Source organism: Poeciliopsis prolifica, unplaced genomic scaffold (genome assembly GCF_027474105.1).
Source record: "Poeciliopsis prolifica strain line A6 unplaced genomic scaffold, Auburn_PproV2 SCAFFOLD069, whole genome shotgun sequence".
NCBI lineage: Eukaryota > Metazoa > Chordata > Actinopteri > Cyprinodontiformes > Poeciliidae > Poeciliopsis > Poeciliopsis prolifica.
In genome coordinates this window covers 1,804,311-1,825,610 of record NW_026562444.1, presented here as the reverse complement: position 1 = coordinate 1,825,610, position 21,300 = coordinate 1,804,311, and the positions used below count along the sequence as shown (strand labels likewise).

At 52.6% G+C, this 21,300-nt stretch overlaps 2 protein-coding genes across 2 annotated transcripts; one reads left to right on the top strand and one right to left on the bottom strand.

Moving 5' to 3' along the window:
- Positions 1-3,576: 3,576 nt before the first annotated feature.
- LOC129351688 (transcriptional activator Myb-like) lies at positions 3,577-7,499 on the bottom strand. Its single transcript, XM_055020623.1, has 7 exons — positions 7,418-7,499; positions 7,257-7,328; positions 7,080-7,175; positions 6,781-6,998; positions 4,413-4,563; positions 3,771-3,924; positions 3,577-3,696 (listed from the first exon to the last, which is right to left on the bottom strand). Exons 1-6 carry the CDS (start codon positions 7,424-7,426, stop codon positions 3,898-3,900), a joined length of 573 nt encoding a protein of 190 aa, XP_054876598.1. The 5' UTR covers positions 7,427-7,499; the 3' UTR covers positions 3,577-3,696; positions 3,771-3,897.
- A 1,362-nt stretch (positions 7,500-8,861) lies between these two features.
- LOC129351673 (pre-mRNA 3' end processing protein WDR33-like) lies at positions 8,862-20,940 on the top strand. The gene is given in 23 exon segments (XM_055020613.1): positions 8,862-9,066; positions 10,461-10,679; positions 10,755-10,823; positions 11,002-11,106; positions 11,183-11,278; positions 13,447-13,598; positions 14,209-14,306; positions 14,380-14,506; positions 14,579-14,586; positions 14,589-14,732; positions 14,861-14,939; positions 15,110-15,220; positions 15,311-15,405; positions 15,482-15,568; positions 15,656-15,795; positions 15,872-16,027; positions 16,385-16,957; positions 17,030-17,087; positions 17,164-17,386; positions 17,388-17,444; positions 17,545-17,684; positions 17,798-17,947; positions 20,633-20,940. Coding segments are annotated over 22 exon segments (3,000 nt in total). The 5' UTR covers positions 8,862-9,066; positions 10,461-10,475; the 3' UTR covers positions 20,761-20,940.
- Positions 20,941-21,300: the final 360 nt, after the last annotated feature.

The following is a 21,300-nucleotide window of genomic DNA, read 5'->3' as shown; positions in this document are numbered from 1 at the left end:
GGTTCCGATCCAAAGTGCAAAGCTTAAAGATAAAGTGCCGTCAGAAATAAAGAAAAGTCCCTGAAGTGGGTTGGTTCCGATCCGGTCCATGAGCAGCACTTCCCCCGGGATCACAACGACATCCAAGAAAGAAAGAAACTGAATAAACGTCCAGAGATAAAAATCGGATCTAAAGGCCAGTCGGTGACCCGGTCCGGGCCGACAATCAGAACCGACCCGGAACTCGTCTCCTTCTGGTCGGGTAAAACAAGAAAAGAAGAAAAAAAATTCCCCAAACAAAGAAATAAAACATCAGAGAGAACTGATGAGGTAGCAGGAAACGACAAAAAATCCTCTCTTCTGGTTGGCTGCCTCGATGACAAGGTGAGGAGGAGGAGTCATCTTCATCCCCGAGGTGACGGTCACTGCGGTTCTTCTCCACTCTGGACACAAAAACATCGGATCATTATGCTCTTATTGCGGAACTGTTACTGGTCCCACCAGGTTCCACCTGGTCCCACCAGGTCCCACCAGGTTCCACCTGGTCCCACCTGGTTCCACCAGGTCCCACCAGGTTCCACCTGGTCCCACCTGGTTCCACCTGGTCCCACCAGGTTCCACCTGGTCCCACCAGGTTCCACCAGGTTCCACCTGGTCCCACCAGGTTCCACCTGGTTCCACCAGGTTCCACCAGGTTCCACCAGGTTCCACCAAGTTCCACCAGGTTCCACCTGGTCCCACCTGGTTCCACCAGGTCCCACCAGGTTCCACCAGGTCCCACCAGGTTCCACCAGGTTCCACCAGGTCCACCTGGTCCCACCAAGTTCCACCAGGTTCCACCTGGTCCCACCTGGTTTCCACCAGGTCCCACCAGGTTCACAAGGTCCCACCAGGTTCCACCTGGTCCCACCAGGTTCCACCTGGTTCCACCTGGTCCCACCTGGTTCCACCTGGTCCCACCAGGTTCCACCTGGTTCCACCTGGTCCACCAGGTCCACCTGGTCCCACCTGGTTCCACCTGGTCCCACCAGGTTCCACCAGGTCCCACCAGGTTACACCTGGTCCCACCAGGTCCCACCTGGTTCCACAAGTTCCCAAGTTCCACAGGTTCCACCAAGTTCCACCAAGGTTCCAACCTGGTCCCACCAGGTTCCACCAGGTCCACCAGGCGTTCACACAGTCCCACCTGGTTCCACCAGGTCCCACCAGGTCCCCCAGGTCCCACCTGGTTCCACCTGGTTCACCTGGTCCCACCAGGTTCCACCAGGTCCACCAGGTTACACCTGGTCCACCAGGTCCACATGGTTCCACCAACCACCAAGTTCCACCAGGTTCCACCAAGTTCCACCAGGTTCCACCTGGTCCCACAGGTTCCACCAGGTTCCACCAGGTTCCAGGTCCCACCTGGTCCACCAGGTCCCACCAGGTCCCACCAGGTCCACCAGGTTCCACCTGGTTCCACCAGGTTCCACCAGGTCCCACCTGGTTCCACCAGGTCCCACCAGGTTCCACCAGGTCCCACCAGGTTCCACCTGGTTCCACCAGGTTCCACCTGGTCCCACCAGGTCCCACCTGGTCCCACCTGGTTCCACCAGGTCCCACCAGGTTCCACCTGGTCCCACCAGGTCCCACCTGGTTCCACCAGGTTCCACCAGGTCCCACCAGGTCCCACCAGGTTCCACCTGGTTCCACCAGGTCCCACCTGGTTCCACCTGGTTCCACCAGGTCCCACCAGGTCCCACCTGGTTCCACCAGGTCCACCAGGTTCCACCTGGTCCCACCTGGTTCCACCTGGTTCCACCTGGTTCCACCAGGTCCACCAGGTCCCACCAGGTTCCATCCCTTCACCGTTCATTCCTGTCCAGAAACGACGGTTCTGCTTCGGTGTGGTTCACTCACCTGCCAGAGGTGAAGTGTCCAGAACTCTGAAGGTTCTGGTTGGTCCCCACCTGGATGCTCACCTGAAACCACAAGGACACGGAAGTATGACATCACAGCGTTTGGCCCACATTAACCAGTCATGACATCACAGCTGTCTGTTGGCCCGGCTCACCGCGTGGTCTGACCGGGTCTGGACCTGGTTCTGGTCACGGCGCCACATAGTGGCGGGCCTGTTGGGTCAGACTGGCCTGGTCCTCGGTTCTCCCGAACATCACCACCTGCAGCTCGCCGCTCACCTGCACACACAGGTGAGCCTGAGAGGCAGAGCAGAACCCGGGTCTGGTTCTGAACCGGGCCTGGCCGTTACCTCGAACGGGTTGGTTCTGTTGGCCGGACACTCAGGCGAGCCCTGGTTGGGAGCGTGCTGCTGGGCCCACCACACCTCCAGCTGTCGTCCAGCGGGAAACATTCAAACTCATCGCAGGTCGGGACGAAGCGGGTCTGAGACGGAACCGCCGATCCGGACGGGCCCTGGACCTTCTGCTGGCCCGAACCGGAACCGACTTGGACCTGTGAGGCCGAGCCGGTCCCGTTCTGATCTGTAGTATGGAGCTCAGCAGGCTCTCCCCGTGAACCTGGAGGTCAAAGGTCAGGAAGGTGAGGCTCTGATAAGGAGAACCTGGTTGTCAAGGTCATGAGAGGGACATTAATGAGGAGTTCTGGATCAGGTTTGGACCGGGTCGGGCCCGGCAGCAGGAAGAGGGTCAGGGAGGAAACCTAAACTCCACGACCAGGACACAGACAGCGGAACATTGGACCCACCAGAACCCTCTATTGGACCCACCGGAACCACCAAACCCTCTATTGGACCCACCGGAACCCACCAGAACCCTCTATTGGACCCACCAGAACCCACCAGAACCCTCTATTGGACCCGCTCAGAGCGTTCTCTGTCAGGCTGACCTCAGAGCTGCAGCTGGACTGCTGGCTGTCAGGGTCACTGCTCCTCTCTCCTCCTGTCAGGTTCATCATCAGTCTGGAGCAGGCTGCCACCTGGGGAACACACACACACACACACACACACACACACACACACACACAACACACACACACACACACACACACATGGCTCAGCCTGAGCTCCTGCTTCGGCCGGTTGGTGGTGGTCGGATGGACTCACCTCGTCCTGGCAGTCGGGCACCTTGAGCGGTGTGGGCGTCTCCGGAGCCGAGGGGAACAGTGCTCTGATCTGCTCTGTCCTGAACGGACAAATGAGGAGTTAGGGTCAGGGGTCACAAGGGCTCAAAGTGAAAAAGGCCGGAGCGGACCTGGAGCCGAGGCTGCAGTGGACGCAGCAGACGTTCTGGTGTTTGAGGGAGCAGAGCGGCGTGGAGGTGAGCGGCGGGCGCTGGAAGCTCAGCTCCTCTGCAGCACTCAGGCTGAAGACCTGGGACAGGTAGACACTGAGATGGCCGGCCTGAAGGACACCTGCTGGACATGTCTCTGTCTGTCTCTCTGTGGTTCTACCTCCGCTGGGGAGAAGACTGCTGCCTCCATCATACTGCTCCTCTCCCAGGATGAGGACGAGTCCAAGAAGGACGCTCCTTCATCCGTCTTCATCAGCTGCTCCTTAACACCTGGAACCTGCACAAGACAGCAACTGTCTCACCTGTCCTCAGGAAGCCGGGACCGGCCTTGCCACATCGCCTTACGTAGCTCCTGCTCAGGTCGATGACGGACGGCGAGTCCTCTCTGAGCAGCGGCGCCTCTGGAGAAGGGTTGTGATGTCATTTCCTGGTAGCTCCAAGCCTCCAGGTTCTGGGACGAGCAGGACTTCTGTTGGGGACAGAGACAAACATGGGCCTGGTCCCAGAGGACAGACAGGGGCAGGGTCCAGGGAACGGATTTACCATCTCCATTAGCTCGGTGGACGCGCCCTGCTTGCAGCCTGAGCAGGAAGTGGGGGCCCAGGTGGAACACAGGTGGGTGGAGCTTCCATGCGGTCTGCAGGTGCTCTGATTGGAGGAGAAGCTGGACTCATTTGATGGTGGACAGACTGTCAGCCTGCAAGGACACAGATCAGAGTCAGCATCCTGACCAACTAGACCAGGTGTGTCAAACTCATTTTGTTTTGGGCCAAATCAATATCATGAAAGCTCTTAAAGGGCCGGTTGTGCCAGAATGTGTTGATAAAACCTGTTCACAAATTGTTAATATGTCAATAAATTCTTAAAATTACATAATATTTCTGAACATCTTTTCAGTGCATTCAGAAACTAATAATAAATGCGACTGTTTATTTACTCGCTGTATAAATCATGGACTAAAATCATACATCAACTAAATTCTCAAGAAACTGGAGGCACTGATTGATATAAATTGGCAGTAAACAGATAAAAACTGCATTGATATGATTGATAATATAATATTTAATCACACTTAGTGTTTAGTATAGTCTGTGGAGGGCCACATAAAAAGCTTCCGCGGGCCGGATTTGGCCCCCGGGCCTTGAGTTTGACACATGTGATGTAACCTACTGGCTGGGGACGGACCTTAGACTGGGCTCTGCGGGACGTGTGGTTCCTCGTCCCAGGTCTGGAGGCGGAGCTTGAGCCGTGCAGCTGCAGGAAGTGCAGGTAACCCTCCTTCTCCACTTTCCGCTTCAAGGTGGAGTTCCAGTGATTCTTTATGGAGTTGTCTGTTCTGGAAGACACGGCAGAGGAGACGCACTAGAGGCTGCAAACAGGTCAACACACCTGCAGACAGGTCATAACCTGTAGACAGGTCAACACACCTGGATAGGTCAGGGTTAGGGTTAGGGTAGTGGCATTGGTCAACACACCTGGCATAGGTCAACGCACCTGGATAGGTCAACGCATCTGGCATAGGACAACGCACCTGACATAGGACAACGCACCTGACATAGGTCAACCCACCTGGCATAGGTCAACGCACCTGGCATAGGTCAACGCTCCTGACATAGGACAACGCACCTGTCATAGGTCAACCCACCTGGCATAGGTCAACGTACCTGGCATAGGTCAACGCTCCTGACATAGGACAACGCACCTGTCATAGGTCAACCCACCTGGCAAAGGTCAACGCATCTGGCATAGGTCAACGCACCTGACATAGGTCAACGCACCTGACATAGGTCAACGCACCTGACATAGGACAACGCACCTGTCATAGGTCAACGCACCTGGATAGGTCAACACACCTGACATAGGACAACGCATCTGGCATAGGTCAACGCACCTGGATAGGTCAACGCACCTGGCATAGAACAACCCACCTGACATAGGACAACGCATCTGACATAGGACAACGCACCTGACATAGAACAACGCATCTGACATAGGTCAACACACCTGACATAGGTCAACGCACCTGGCATAGGTCAACGCACCTGACATAGGTCAACGCACCTGGCATAGAACAACGCATCTGACATAGGACAACGCACCTGACATAGGTCAACGCACCTGGCATAGGTCAACGCACCTGGCATAGGACAACGCACCTGGATAGGTCAACGCACTTAGCATAGGTCAACGCACCTGGCATAGGTCAACGCACCTGGCATAGAACAACGCATCTGGCATAGAACAACGCATCTGACATAGAACAACCCACCTGACATAGGACAACGCACCTGACATAGGTCAACGCACCTGACATAGGTCAACACCTGACATAGGTCAACGCACCTGACATAGGACAACGCACCTGACATAGGACAACCCACCTGACATAGGACAACGCACCTGACATAGGTCAACGCACCTGACATAGGTCAACGCACCTGACATAGGTCAACGCACCTGACATAGGTCAACGCACCTGACATAGGTCAACGCACCTGACATAGGACAACGCACCTGGCATAGGTCAACGCACCTGACATAGGTCAACGCACCTGACATAGGTCAACGCACCTGACATAGGACAACGCACCTGACATAGGACAACGCACCTGACATAGGTCAACGCACCTGACATAGGACAACGCACCTGGCATAGGTCAACGCACCTGACATAGGTCAACGCACCTGACATAGGTCAACGCACCTGACATAGGTCAACGCACCTGGCATTGAACAACGCACCTGGCATAGGTCAACGCACCTGACATAGGACAACGCACCTGACATAGGTCAACGCACCTGACATAGGTCAACGCACCTGACATAGGTCAACGCACCTGACATAGGTCAACGCACCTGACATAGGACAACGCACCTGACATAGGACAACGCACCTGACATAGGACAACGCACCTGACATAGGACAACGCACCTGGCATAGGTCAACGCACCTGACATAGGTCAACGCACCTGACATAGGACAACGCACCTGACATAGGACAACGCACCTGACATAGGTCAACGCACCTGGCATAGAACAACGCACCTGACATAGGTCAACGCACCTGACATAGGACAACGCACCTGACATAGGACAACGCACCTGACATAGGACAACGCACCTGACATAGGTCAACGCACCTGACATAGGACAACGCACCTGACATAGGTCAACGCACCTGACATAGGTCAACGCACCTGACATAGGACAACGCACCTGACATAGGACAACGCACCTGGCATAGGTCAACGCACTTAGCATAGGTCAACGCATCTGGCATAGGTCAACACACCTGCAGCCAGGTGTAATGACTGGTCATCACACCTGGCATAGGTCAACGCACCTGACATAGGACAACGCACCTGACATAGGACAACGCACCTGGCATAGGTCAACGCACCTGACATAGGACAACGCACCTGGCATAGGTCAACACACCTGTACACATGTCAACGCACCTGACACAGATCAAGGCACTGCAGTGTAAAAATGGTGAGAAAGGTCAAAAGTTTTCCATCCAGACTCAGACAGGTCATGGAGCAGGTTGGGTACCTGCCAGGTAGCAGCTTGGAGATGTCAGCCCAGCGGTTGCCTAGCAACCTGTGGGCCTGGCACACCACCCGGTCCTCCTCGGCCGTCCAGCTCTTCTTCACCGCTGGGTTCAGGTGGTTGTGCCAGCGCTCTCGACACTGCTTCCCATTGCGAGTGTGGAGATGTTTGGCGATGAGCGACCAGCGCTTCACACCGTACTTCTGGACCAGCTCCATGACCTAAACATGAAGTGATATCAGATCCAGATGGGACGGGGGAAGGGGGCATGGCACAGAACAGCAAGGGTTAACGGTCCTCACCCGCCGGTCCTCCTCCTGGGTCCATGGGCCTTTGACCAACTCTGGGTTCTTGATCTGCTGCCAGCGTCTCTGACACTGCACCTCTGACCTATGACCCTGAAAGAAGGAAAGAGAGAGCGCCACCCACTGGTCACCATCACAGAATTTGAAAACCAGATGTCTCACTGAGACACTCACCCTGAAGGACAACGCCACCGAGGACCAGCTGCTGGCTCCACGCTCCTTCACCAAGCGCCGCAGGAGCTCATCCTGAGGAAGAGCATCATCATCACCACAATCATCATCATCACGGCCACCATCATCACCATCACCACAATCACCATCACCACCACAATCACCATCATCATCCTTGCCTCCTCTTTGGTCCATCCAGGCTTCTGTAGAGATGCTTTGGAGAACCTTTTGACCCGTCTGGACCGACTCTTGGAACTGAAACACAAGAAGGGAGTCGAACAGCATCATCATGATCATCATCAGATGGAGATGCAGTGCACATGGAGATGACTAGCCATGGTGGGACTGGTGTGGGAGTGTTTCTCACTGGTTCTGTGGCTCCAGCTGCTCATCTCTGCCTCTCAGATCAGGTTCAGCCGAACAAGCTGGCCTGATCATCTGCTGAACCTGCAGAACACCAGTTCAGAGATCCTGATTAAAAACATTCTGATGAACCGAATCAGTTCAGATTGACTGAGGCAGTCAACCCGGATGCTGAAAAGAATGATTCCTGAACTGATTCGGTTCACTGGTAATTTTAGATAACTTTCAGCTCCTCATGAGCAGAACGGATTCATGGACCATGGTGGAACCGGTAACTTATCCGGTGTTCTGGCTCACATTTGACAGAAACTGTGTTCGGATCCGGGTTAAATTTAGCTTATATTTCATGGGCAGTGACGGATTTGTGAAATTGGCCCAGAAATTCGGATGGAAGTGGTTGAAACAGCGCAAGTTAGCCCGACCGGTTAGCTCGGAGTTAGCCGTTAATCTGGGCCGTTACAGTCCCGCAGACACCGATCAGACCACTACAGAAAACTTTAACGGGCCCGAACCTCTCCCATGGTCCGAGCCTGGTATGATCGAGCGACTGGTACCGGCCTGTTGCAGAGAACTTACCGGCAGAACCAACGGTCGGAGCGAAGCAGCACAGGGCTTCAACGGTTTGAGTTCGGCGCTGAACGGACGAACTCTGCGTTCTGATTGGACAGGACCGGGCCATGACGTCACAAGCAACTCTTACTACAGCTGACATTTTAGGAGAAGTTTAAACCGAAAATCTTGACATTTCTGACATCTACCTGAAACTTTATGCTCAGGGTGAGATTTTAGTTCAAGTTGTTGAAATAAACTATAGAAAAACTATTTATTCTGAATAATTAATCTGAGCTAGGTTAACAGAGACCATGTTGGAAATTCATAAACATCACAACCAATGAGGACCAGAAATGAAATGGCGGAATTTCTGCAATAAAATGTACATTGATGAGATAATATCCCAAAAATTCAACACAAAAATATACAAACATCTAAAAGTGATGTTAAAATAATCTGGATTATATTTCATCAAAGAAAATATTAATACACAATGTTAAACAAAACATTGCCAAATCATTTATATTAACCATTCCAGGGATACATCAGAGTCAAACACTGATTTTATGAATATATATAAATTGTAATTGGTTAAAATGGCTGAGCCACACAATACTCAGTTTCCCTGTATCCTTTGCTGGATGACGCAGACGCAAAATCCCGCCCGTTGCGCAGGTTTCCCAGCATGCTTTTCACCGGGCCGAGAAGAAGAGGCGTCATGATGCAGTCCGCTGGCGGTTAACGTGATAAATCTGTTCATATCAGGTGATTAATCTGCTGGTATTGGGGAAGGATTCTGTGCTCCATCTGCCGGGGAAGGCTGAGCTCCTCATGGTTCTCCAGAACCGGCCTCCAGGAGAACCCAGTCTGTTGATGACAGCCAGCTAGCTGATTGTTGGTGAGTTTCTGCCGGAACCGCCGTCGCCATTAAAGATGCTCCTATGGCTGAAACGGGTCAGTACCGAACCGAAACCCGGTGTTTAAAAGCTCGGAGCCTGCAGGGACCCAATGATTTGTTGTGACTCCATCTGGCGGGATCTACTAGGGGAACATCCGCGGATTCCTGCTTCCCTGCGCCCGGTTAGCCTGTTAGCTGCTGCGGCTAACCCTCTTGGCATCAGCGCTGCTGGGTTCGGTTAAAGATCGGGGCTCCAGAACCAGGACCTAGGCATTAAATATCAGACACAGAGAAGCAGAAGCAGGCATTAAGCTTCACCTCAGCACAGTTTTACCTGTAAACGCTTAAACTCTGGAGCAGACAAGCTAATCCTGGGGTTGAAGCTGCTAGCTGCTGCTAACGGCCGCTGCTGGTTAACACCAAATGACCTGGAAAGTTCAAACTAACAAAAATTATATTTATAATGCTTTTCACATGTAAAGCTCAACGTGCCACCGAATTACAATAAAAACATGAATCCACGTAAAACCAAACGAGTTTAAACAGCAGAGGCTGGAGGAGAGAAGCTGTGGGGTCAGGATCAGGGTTCACCCGGAAACACTCGTGGATTGACCTCTGCCCCCTCCCGTTCAAGTACTCAGCATTTCCACAGTGGGTGGGTGAATTCAGGCGTAACGTAGTTCAGTTACATTACACCACCGGGCTTACTTTCAAATTTATTTTCCCTAAAAACAAAGTTCTGGGCAAATAAGCTGCGGCAGGGAAAATAATTCACTGAAAGTTAAAAGCAGGTCAGCAAACAGCGCAACTCAGGCGACAACATAAAGGTTGCGCATAATTACCAGGATAAAAATGAGTATCAATAAATCCACATTATAAATGGTCATTGGTTCTCTGCATTTCCAGCACCAGGTGTAGCACCAATCGCGGATATCTGCCGAGACGTCTGAAACGTTGCTAAATATGGCAAGGAAGTTGTTGAATTGGCAACAGTGTTGATAATTGTTAATTGAAAAGGTGCAATATGACCTGGTGGGCGGAACTAAAAGTCAACCTTCAGAAGAGGCCGAGAGGCTCCGCCCAGCTGCAGGCAGCAGCTGTCTGCCACCAGTAATAATGGTTCAGGTCCCCATCTGTGGTTTGCGTCCCTGAACAAAAAAATTCATCCACCTTGCCTGCTGGTGTTGGGGTCAGAAGGGCTGATGGTGCACAGATTTGCAGCCTGTGTTCTGTGAGCCTGTTGGGGCAGCTGCAGCTACAATCCAGTAGCTATCATCCATCATCAGGGTGTGATTGAGGCCTTTAAGGTTTCAATTGGAGATTAAAATGGTTTCATAAATAAAGTGGACTATTATTATTATAATCTCTCTGCTGTTGTCCCCTCTGTGCTGCAGGTTAAGGTGGTCACTATGGCGACAGACGTGGGCTCGCCGCAGCGGTTCTTCCACATGCCGCGCTTCCAGCACCAGGCGCCGCGACAGGTGTTCTACAAGCGGCCCGACTTCGCGCAGCAGCAGGCCATGCAGCAGCTCACCTTCGACGGGAAGCGCATGAGGAAGGCCGTCAACCGCAAGACCATCGACTACAACCCGTCCGTCATCAGATACCTGGAGGTATCAGAACCATCTCCGGCCCGGTTCCGGCCCTGCACGCTGCCCGTTAACCCGGCTGTGTCCATCTCCTTTCAGAACCGCCTGTGGCAGCGCGACCACCGGGACTTCAGGGCCATCCAGCCCGACGCCGGCTGCTACAACGACGTGAGTCACACCTCTCCGGGTCAGAACCGGACCAGGACCTGACGGCAACCCGACTAAAACCTGGCCCTGGACCTGGCCTCAACCTGACCAGAACCTGACCGAAACCTGACCTGAATCCGACTGCAACCCAACCACAATTGACCAGAACCGGGGCTTAATCGGACTGTGTGTTCTGCAGTTGGTTCCTCCTCTGGGAATGCTCAACAACCCGATGAACGCCGTCACCACCAAGTTCGTCCGGACCTCCACCAACAAGGTCAAGTGTCCCGTCTTTGTCATCAGGGTGAGAGGCCGCCGCTCTGCCGCATCACTTCCTGTGTGCGTTTGAGTCTAACGGGTTGTCCTGGTTCTGTCTGTAGTGGACCCCTGAGGGCCGCCGGCTGGTGACCGGGGCCTCCAGTGGAGAGTTCACCTTGTGGAACGGACTCACCTTCAACTTTGAGACCATATTACAGGTAAAGCTCCACAGACCCAGGTTCTGCTCGCCCCAATGGAACCAGGCTGGACTTAGCTTCTGTTTGATCCAAACCTCCTCCAGAACCTTTGGTTAGGGCTGGCGGAAAAAGGTTGGCCCCTGTGGCCCATAGAGCGTAAATCGTTCCCAGCGCCTGTTACTGCTAGCTGCTTAATCTCTGAATGGACTAAAGATCTGCTGCTGCTGGATCAACCTTCTGGACTTCTCAGGTTCTGGAACCAGATATGGAGAAGAAATATTCAGCTTCGATGCACCACAAATCTGGAACAAACTTCCAGAAAACTTTAAAACAGCCAAAACTCTTTAAATTGAGGCTGAACCTGCTGTGGTTTAGCCTCGATTTAAAGGAGACTAAACCACAGGGGGCTAAACCACAGGGGGCTAAACCACAGGGGACTAAACCACAGGGGGCTAAACCACAGGGGACTAAACCACAGGGGGCTAAACCACAGGGGGCTAAACCACAGGGGGCTAAACCACAGGGGACTAAACCACAGGGGACTAAACCACAGGGGGCTAAACCACAGGGGGCTAAACCACAGGGGGCTAAACCACAGGGGGCTAAACCACAGGGGGCTAAACCACAGGGGGCTAAACAGCCTCCTGTGATTTAGCCTCCTGGTTGAGATGGTTAATAAGTAATAAAACATTGACCAATAGATTTGATGTGTCTTACTTTAACGATGCCCAGATGTAATGTCTTATTGTTGACTATATGATGATGATTTTATGTTCAAGGAGCTTTGAACTGCCTTGGTGCTGACATGTGCTATATGAATACACTTGATTGATTGTTAGCTGCTAAAGCTAATGTTGCAGCCTTTGAGTCATGTCAACACAACCAGACTGTTCTGATGCAGCAGGAATCGAATCACTCGAAGATTCTAAACCGAAACTTTAACACAGATTATCCAACTGATAGTTTATGAAACAGCCAAGTCATTTATTGCGTATTGATTTAATTGCAACAAAAATTAATTTAGGGAATCTGAACATGCTAAATGTTTTCAAAGTTAGCTTAACTGCTAAGCTGAAAATGAGTTCTGCTGTCTGCTGATGTTCCCTCTAAGTGTTCATGTGTCTGAGCACACTGAGCTCCACTGTGGGCATCATCAGTGGACACGGCGCAGGGCGTGGCCAATAACAAGTATTATAAACCTGGGATCATAGAAAGTTGCATGGTTTATGAAAAGAATCAGATTACATCAGAATTTCATTTCATTTGTTTGGTTTGAATTTCAGTGATTTTCTGAATTAAAATGAAAAAGAAGAAATCATTGCTGTTCATGAGAGTCCTGCTTTATCCAGGCTGAGAAATGAGACATTACACCTTTCAGGCATAACTATTAAAATATTCACATTTTGCACAATGAAATGTTAGCTTGTGATACAGAATAAATTCTTGTAAAATATTTAATTATAGTTTTTTCTTCTCACTTCTCCAGTGGTTGTTGACTTTGCCCAGGTTGATGGTCAGTCTGCTTCTTGCTTTATGTTCTTGCATTCAGCATATTGACTATTAATGGCCTCATATTTCTGTGCCAGTGAACAAATGTCTGCTTATCCATAACTCAGTGCTTCAATATCAGATGCAGACCATTCTTTAATTCATGCTCTGATAAATGAGCATCAATGTGATCACAGAGCTTACTAATAACAAGAATAATCTCTACGATCCCTCCTCTGTCCACTCTACTGTTCTTCTAGTTGCATAAACTCCAACAACCATTTGATCTTAGAGGTGCATTTATTTTTTTACTGTGGTGAGTGGACGTCCCACTGAGACATGATAATGTCTCTTAACTCCGCTGCTCTATTCTCACCTGCTCGGTGCCACGGCGCTATGACCAAGACATAAACCCAAAACAGCATGTGATGATTGGCTGCAGTGAAACTGAACCGCATCGTATCATTGGCTGGTTCCTGTCACTCACTGACTTCAATGCAAAGTACAGAAAAACTGTTATTGGTCCAAACTGATGTCTGAGCTCAATGTCCACTTTATGCTGGACTTTATTTTATGTGCTGCAGATTTTCTAGCGCTGAGAAGATGCAAGCAGCTTAGAGGGAACATTGCTCTCTTCCTATCTCAGTTCTCACCACTGTGTGGAAGGTAGCAGCTGACCTCTGACCCCTCTGTGTGTGCAGGCCCATGACAGCCCGGTGCGGGCCATGACCTGGTCCCACAACGACATGTGGATGTTGACGGCGGACCACAGCGGCTACGTCAAGTACTGGCAGTCCAACATGAACAACGTCAAGATGTTCCAGGCTCACAAGGAGGCCATTAGAGAAGCCAGGTTGGTCCCCGTCTCTGCAGCTCAGGCCGCCAGGGGGCGCTGTTGGGTTCTGACGCCGCCGCCGCTGCGGTTCTGACGCCGGTGATGCAGCTGGACAGAAGCTCTGCTCCCGGCCGCCATCATAAATCTTTAACCCCCACGTTCTAAGGGGTCCAAACGGTTCTCACTGATCAGAACCACACTGATGAAACCGACATGTTGAGCAGAAAGACGCCTGAAGGTTTCTGCTGGTTCTGAACCTGACCCAGGTCCGTTCCCAGCAGAACCAGGTTGGTTCCACCGGTCCTGAAATCCAGACCTTCTGAACCCACTGGACCGGGTCTGGTTACAGTTTCACATGTTTTTCACATGGTGGTTCTGGAGTCCAGGTTCTACAGAACCACCAGCCAGATTTGTCTGCTGGTTCTGTTGGACCCTTCTTGGCTTGGTAGCTGTAGAACCCGCTCCAGGTCAGAACCTGCCGTTTTCAATCCCAGAACCGGTCCAGTTAACGACGGGCCGTTGGTTAATGGCCCTGGAAACGGATTCAGACGGAGGACCCGGCTCTGAATTGGGTCGCAGATGATACCAGGCGGGTTGAACATGAGCTCTTCCTCCTCTTCCTCCTCAGCTTCTCTCCGACTGACAACAAGTTCGCCACCTGCTCCGATGACGGCACCGTCCGGATCTGGGACTTCCTGCGCTGCCACGAGGAGCGGATACTTCGAGGTACCGGTTCCGGATCCGTCAGAACCGATCCGGACCGCAGCAGAACCTCTGACGGTGTGCTGTGGTTGTGCAGGTCACGGCGCCGACGTGAAGTGCGTGGACTGGCACCCCACCAAGGGGCTGGTGGTGTCCGGCAGCAAGGACAGCCAGCAACCCATCAAGTTCTGGGACCCCAAGACGGGTCAGAGCCTGGCTACGCTGTGAGTACCACGCCCATCAGAACCCGACCGCGGCGCCCGCAGAACCTGACCGCCACAACTGCCCCTGTCCAGCCACGCCCACAGAACACGGTGATGGAGGTGAAGTGGAACCTGAACGGGAACTGGCTGCTGACGGCGTCCCGGGATCATCTCTGCAAACTCTTCGACATCCGGAACCTGAAGGAGGAGCTGCAGGTGTTCCGGGGCCACAAGAAGGAGGCCACAGGTGAGGGGGCACCTGGACCGGTACCAGCGCCGGTTCCCCTGAGCCTGAGACATTCAGGTCAACCAGACAACCAGACCTGCAGAATGGTCTACAACCATGACCTCTGACCTCTGCTGTTATTTCCTCAGCGGTCGCCTGGCACCCGGTTCATGAGGGTTTGTTCGCCAGCGGAGGTTCTGATGGGTCGCTGCTATTCTGGCACGCCGGGTAAGAAGCTGATCAGAACCAGACCGTGTTGGTACTGTGACCCGGTACCGTGTTGGTACTGTGACCCGGTACCGTGACCCGGTACCGTGTTGGTACCGTGTTGGTACCGTGACCCGGTACCGTGTTGGTACTGTGACCCGGTACCGTGACCCGGTACCGTGACTCTGCAGGGTGGAGAAGGAGGTGGGCGGCATGGAGATGGCCCATGAAGGGATGATCTGGAGTCTCGCCTGGCACCCTCTGGGTCACATCCTGTGTTCTGGTTCCAATGACCACACCAGGTACGCACCTGTACTGGTACCGGTACATGACCTGCACAGAACCAGTACCAGGCAGGAACTCCACATGCTCTTTCTGGTTCTGTTCTACAGTAAGTTCTGGACCAGGAACCGACCCGGGGACAAGATGAGAGACCGGTACAACCTGAACCTGCTTCCCGGGATGTCGGAGGACGGCGTGGAGTACGGTAAGCTGCAGAGGCCAAGCAGAACCAGAACTTCTGGGTCTCAGTATATGCAGCATAAAGTTCTGTTTGTGTCCAGACGATGTGGAACCCAACAGCCTGGCCACCATTCCTGGGATGGGCATCCCGGAGCAGCTAAAGGCGGCCATGGAGCAGGAGCAGAGCAGTAAGTTCTGGAGAACCGGACCGGTGTGAAGGTCTCAGGTGTTCCTCTGGGTTCTCAGGCGTTCCTCTGGCGCTGCCCCACCTGCAGGTAAAGAGGCGGCTGCCGAGGTGGAGATGTCCATCCCTGGACTGGACTGGGGCATGGACGAGGTGATGGGTCGGGACTCCAAGAAGGTTCCTCAGAAGAAGGTTCCCTACGCCAAACCGATCCCGGCGCAGTTCCAGCAGGTATGCGGCCACGCCCGACCCGGACGGAGTGATGTCATGCAACCGTGGTGACCGACTGTCGGATGTCTGCCTGCAGGCTTGGGCGGAGAACAAAGTTCCCATGATGCCCCCGTCTGCAGATCTGTCAAAGGACCGGAACCTGGAGCAGAAGGTGGAGGGGAAGAAGAAGACCCAGGCGGAGCTGGAGCAGGAGATGGCGGCGCTGCAGTACACCAACCCCCACCTGCTGGAGGTAAACACCAACCAGAACGGATCAGAACCAGCTCTGGGCTTTAGCAGAACCAGAACCGGTCCATCATCAGAGGCCAACAGATTCGCAATAGCATTAGCAGCTCTGAATGTGTCCAGGCTGTTTCTCTCCTGAAGGAAAACTAGATCTATAGATCCATCCTGATCCAGAGTGAAACTAGATCTACGTTAGAAGGCCGTGGCGCCGACCTTCAGCGGGTCCAGAGTGACCGCCGCGGGTCGGAGCGATTCTGCAGTGCTAACAGAGGCTAAGCTAGCATTAGCTTCAGATTCAGGTGGATTCAGAACCAACAAAGGTTCTGGGATCCAGCAGTTCTGACTTGGTTCTGTTTGTCTGCAGCAAATGAAGATGAGCCAGATGAACTCGGATGGGAATATGGGCCCCCCCCAGGGACCGGGCTCCATGCCTCCCTTTCCAGGCCCCGGGGGGCCAGGGCCTCCAGGTCAGCAGGGCTACGCTCCAAACATGCCTCACCAGCAGATGGCGCCCCCCATGGGCCCCACAGGGATGCAGCAGCCCTTTCTGCAGCCTGGACAGATGGGGCCTCCTTCTGGACCCCCATCGCATCAGGGGCCCCCTCAAGGCATGATGGGCCCCTCAGACATGCAAGAACCACAGAGACATCCTGGCCCACCGAGACACATGGGCCCCCCAGGACCTCACGGGATGGGGCCCAGAGGCATGCAGGGGCCCCCTGGTGGGATGATGGGGCATCCTCCTCGAGGAATTGGTTTAAGGGACCCTCAAGGGCCCCCGACCCAAGGGAACATGATGGGTCCCCAGGGCCAAATGCAGGGGGGAATGATGGGGCCCCCACCCAGGACACATGGCAATATGCCCAACAACTATGGGATGGGCAACATGCAAGGGCCCCAAGGAGGCATGCAGGGCCCCCCGTACATGCAGCACCAGGTGAGCGGGGGGTGTGGTGGGGCCCATCTGGCTGCAGGTCTGCGTGCAAACTAACGGCTTTGGTATGTGCAGGGCCAGAACTCGGGACCCATGATGCACGGGATGGGGCCCCCAGGGCCCAGCAACAAAGGTCAGTACATATGGGTCCCTCAGGAGTCTCTACCAGATGTTTGTGTTGTTCATGGTGGCATCTGTTGTTTCCCCAGGAGACCATCGAGGGCCGCCCCCGAACCACCACATGGGTCCCACAGACCGGCAGGGGCCCGGAGGCCCCGGGGGGCCAGACCAAGGCTCTTACTGGGGAGACGGCCAGCAGGGCCGGAGGGGCCCCCAGGACGGAGGACAGGACTTCCACAGCCGGGGGGAGGACAACTGGAGGCCGGGATACCAGGGGGGGGACTGCGGGGGGGCGGGCACCGGGGGCCGGGGCCTGGGGCTCCGATGACCGCTTTGGTGCAGGGGACTTCAGAGGACGGCGGGACGACAGGTGGGTGACCGCCCTCTGCGTGGGTGGGGCTGGTTCTGACCGGTTCTGACCCGATCTGACCGGTTCTGACCCGATCTGACCGGTTCTGGCTCCTTTGCAGGTTCCGAGGGGGCGGTCCAGGCCGAGGGGGGCGGGGCTACACAGAGGACTACGGCGGCCAGGAGGAGGGCTTTGACGGCGGCGAGGAGGTCGGTCGAGGCTGGGAGTCCGGGGGACGAGGGAGGCCCCCCCGAGGAGGAGGTGAGGGGTCGGGGGGCAGGGGGCGGGGCCAGTGAGGGGGCGGGGCCAGTGAGGCGGGATGTCTGAAAGGACGGCCGTCTGTCACACTGACCCTCGTTTCCTCCTGTCCTCAGGCCACGACGGGTTTCGGGACGACGGTTCGTCTCCTGGGGGGCGCGAGCGTCCCTCGTCCATGCAGGGGATGGACATGGCGTCCCTGCCGCCCCGTAAGCGTCCCTGGCAGGACGGCCCCGGGACCGGGGACCACGAGGCTCCAGACGGAGGTCAGTGATTCATGACTTTCAGGGTGTATTCAGACCGGATGGTCCGGTGGACTCGGCTCCGGTGTTTCAGTTTTGGAACTCTAGTTCACATTCACACTGCAGTGAAACAAACGGCCCAAACTAACAGAAAAACCTGATCCCCCTCGCCTGTGGGGGCGCTGCACCAAGAACTACTGAAGGAATCGACACAAAACCTCTGAAGAAGACCAGCGCAACTTTCTTCTTCATAAAAAGGAAACAAAAATGGAGCGGCGTCAGATTTTAGTGGCTGAAGGTTTCCTCCATTCAGACTTGTCTGGACATGGCCTGTTAGCCGCTAACGCTAGCGTCGCTCCTGCAGGTGTCGTTACCACCGCAGTGAGTCTGTCCACTAAACCAGGCTGGTCCAGGAATCACCAAATGATGGCAGCAACTTTATTTCTAGAAATAAATAACAGCTGAGGAAACTGCTGCAGTTTATTAATATCTAGAAACATAAATCTATAAACTGTTTATAAATCTATAAACTGTTTGGTTTCTGTCAAGATACAAGAACTAAGCAAACCAGGTAATTAGTTCAGTTTTTATTAAAGGGTTAAAAATGACAGCGGCTGCAGAGCGCCATGGCAACGGGACAATAAGCTGATAAAATGTAAAATAACTTCAGATCATTAATTTTTGCTTTTCCTTGCTTGGTGTCGGCACGCAAACCCGTTGATATGACAACCGACAGAGCATCGGTGTTAACCTGCAGACAGAGAGCAATATGTTACCCAGAATGCCCTGCACCGTCGCTAACTTCCTGCTGTTGAAGCGTCTCTGGTCAGTTGCATTCAGACCGCTTTAGACTTTAGAGTCCAGTTGAACCGGACCGAGTTCCAGACTGTTGAGTTTTTTATTGAATTTTGCATCCAGAAATCCCTGAAACCTGCGACTAGACAAACGTCTGATTCTAGACAAACGTCTGATTCTAGACAAACGTCTGATTCTGTCTCTGGTTGGTCTGAAAACAGTCAAAAGTCGCCTGTCATACAAAATCCACTGTTGTTGCACTTGAATAATAACTTTTGTACTTTGAGTGTCAGTTCATTGTCCTGGTGCTGCGTAGATGTGTATCGTTTTCTGTTCATTTTTGTCAGTTGTCTGTGAAATGGTAAACAAGGTCATAACCTTTTCTGACCTGTTTTGTGCGTCCTGTACTTTGACTACACAATCACTGCGAGGGGACAAAGTGTCGGGTTGTCGGGCTACAGTTAAGTTTTCTCTGAAATGTTCCCACATCAGATCGGTTTTTGGAGCTCCAGCAGATTGAGAGGGATTTTCTGTGGGTTCCTTCTGCCTGTGGAAACTCTGAGCTGCTACTAACGTGACAGCAAAGCTAATGTTGGACATGAATGACGTCCTCCATCGCTCAGCATGCAGCCTCCTGTTAGCGCTGTGTGCTAGCTGCTAGCTGCCTGTTCTGCATCCTTTAATGATGCATTTTTGCTGTTTTTGTCTCGGGAAACAAAAACGACCCAAATGCATTTGGTGACGCCTTGATGATGTCACGGCTTCATATTGTGGGAGCATCGATGATGATGATTTATTGCACACATTTCACCAGCAAAACATAATAAAGTAAGAATTTTATATTTCTAAGTCTAAATACATTATTACCAAATTTACAAACTCCATTTACTAATTCATAACATCAATAATCTTCTCATTTCCTGAATCCCTTAAATCAAAATAGTTCCTGAACCAAATGAAAATAATGCATCTCTGGACATCTACATATATAATGTGTACCTAGTCAGTCCCAGTGGTCCCAGTGGTCCCAGTCGTCCCAGTCGTCCTCCATGCTGCGTTTCCTGTTGCTTCCAATAAAACCATTTTGAGGTTTTTCTTGGACTCTTTTTATTCCAGATCTTCTCCCAGTGACTGAGACGCTCGTTGATTTTATTTTTGTTTGAATGTTTAAAGTTCAGTCAGATCCTCCACTGTATCAGAAAACAATATTTTGTGGTAATAATTTGTTTCTTTACGTAAACGGTCAGGATGTGGGGTCAAAGGTCAGCAGAAACTCGGACCATCTGATCCACCGTCTCCTTTCTGTGATCTGCAAAGCGGTTGAAGTTTTGTGCCAAACGTCCACAAAGTAACTTAGACATGAAGATTTAGAGAGAAGTGCAACACTTTGGATTTACATATTTAATAACAAGGTTTCTCTCCACATTCACGTTATCAATCATTTACTTATAAATCTCTGTTGTTTTCATTTCCTGAATAAACTAAACTTCATTTTATCTAAATTTACTGATAATTTCATATCAAACCACTTTTTCAATTTACATAACTAAAATAATTTCTATTAAAAGCTGCTGTACAAAAAATGTTTGTATCATCTGCAAATGAAACAAAGTGAAGTATTTTGGAAACCTTGCATGCATCATATTATGTCTAAACGATGTTTCCTGAGTCAGCATTTGCACAAATTGTTGCCTGTTGCTGAGGCAACTTCTCATGCAGTGACGTGTCGCCTCCTCGGCCGTCGCTCTGGATCAGCATCGTCTTGCAAAAATAAAAATAGAATTTGTAAATGTTTCACGGCACATAATCTGATTATGCTGTTAATAAGAGGCCCTGATTTCTCTTTACTACATTCATTTCATAATTTTTCATCATTAATTTCTACTGGATCTTCCTGTTTCTGTGTCTCCGCAGGCGGACGACCTCAGAGGGACGACGGCGGCTACGGGCCCCCGGGGCGGGGCGGGCGGGGCGGCTGGGGCCCGAGGAGGGGGGGGCCGCCGCCCAGAGGGGGGCCGAGGGCCGGGGGGCGGGGCCGGTAGGGCCGCTCTCCGCCTCTAGACTGTTGGTCGTGTGACCTGGCTCACCCTGGGGGCGTGGCCACCCGAGGGGCGTGGCCTCCTGATGTAGAGACTCCGTTTTGTTTCCGCAGGTTTTCTAACAGATTTCTATGTGTTTGTGTTTTCACCCAACTGGACAATAAAGATTCACATTGAACTGCTGCCGCGCGGCGCCCCCTGTGGGCAGCCCAGACAACGTCTTTGATTGGTCAGAATCAGACGGCACGTTCTGGTTCTGACCCCCAGAACCAGAACCCGTCTGATGGAACAGGTTCTGGTTGAAGAATCCCAGAGTTCCTATGGAGTCTGAAGCGGTCCAATCGGACCGGCTCCCAGTGATGTCACTGTTTTCATGCCTTCATCTGCCACCCAGTTGTTTCTTTGACACGGAACCAGGAGGAACCCTGGGTCCAGTTAACCAGTCTGGAACCAGAGTCTGGGTTTTCATGTCTGTGTAGGAAGGTTCTAGACGGTTCTGTCGGACTTTTCCATGTCAAAGTCAGGGAGTCTCATTTGGAAAAA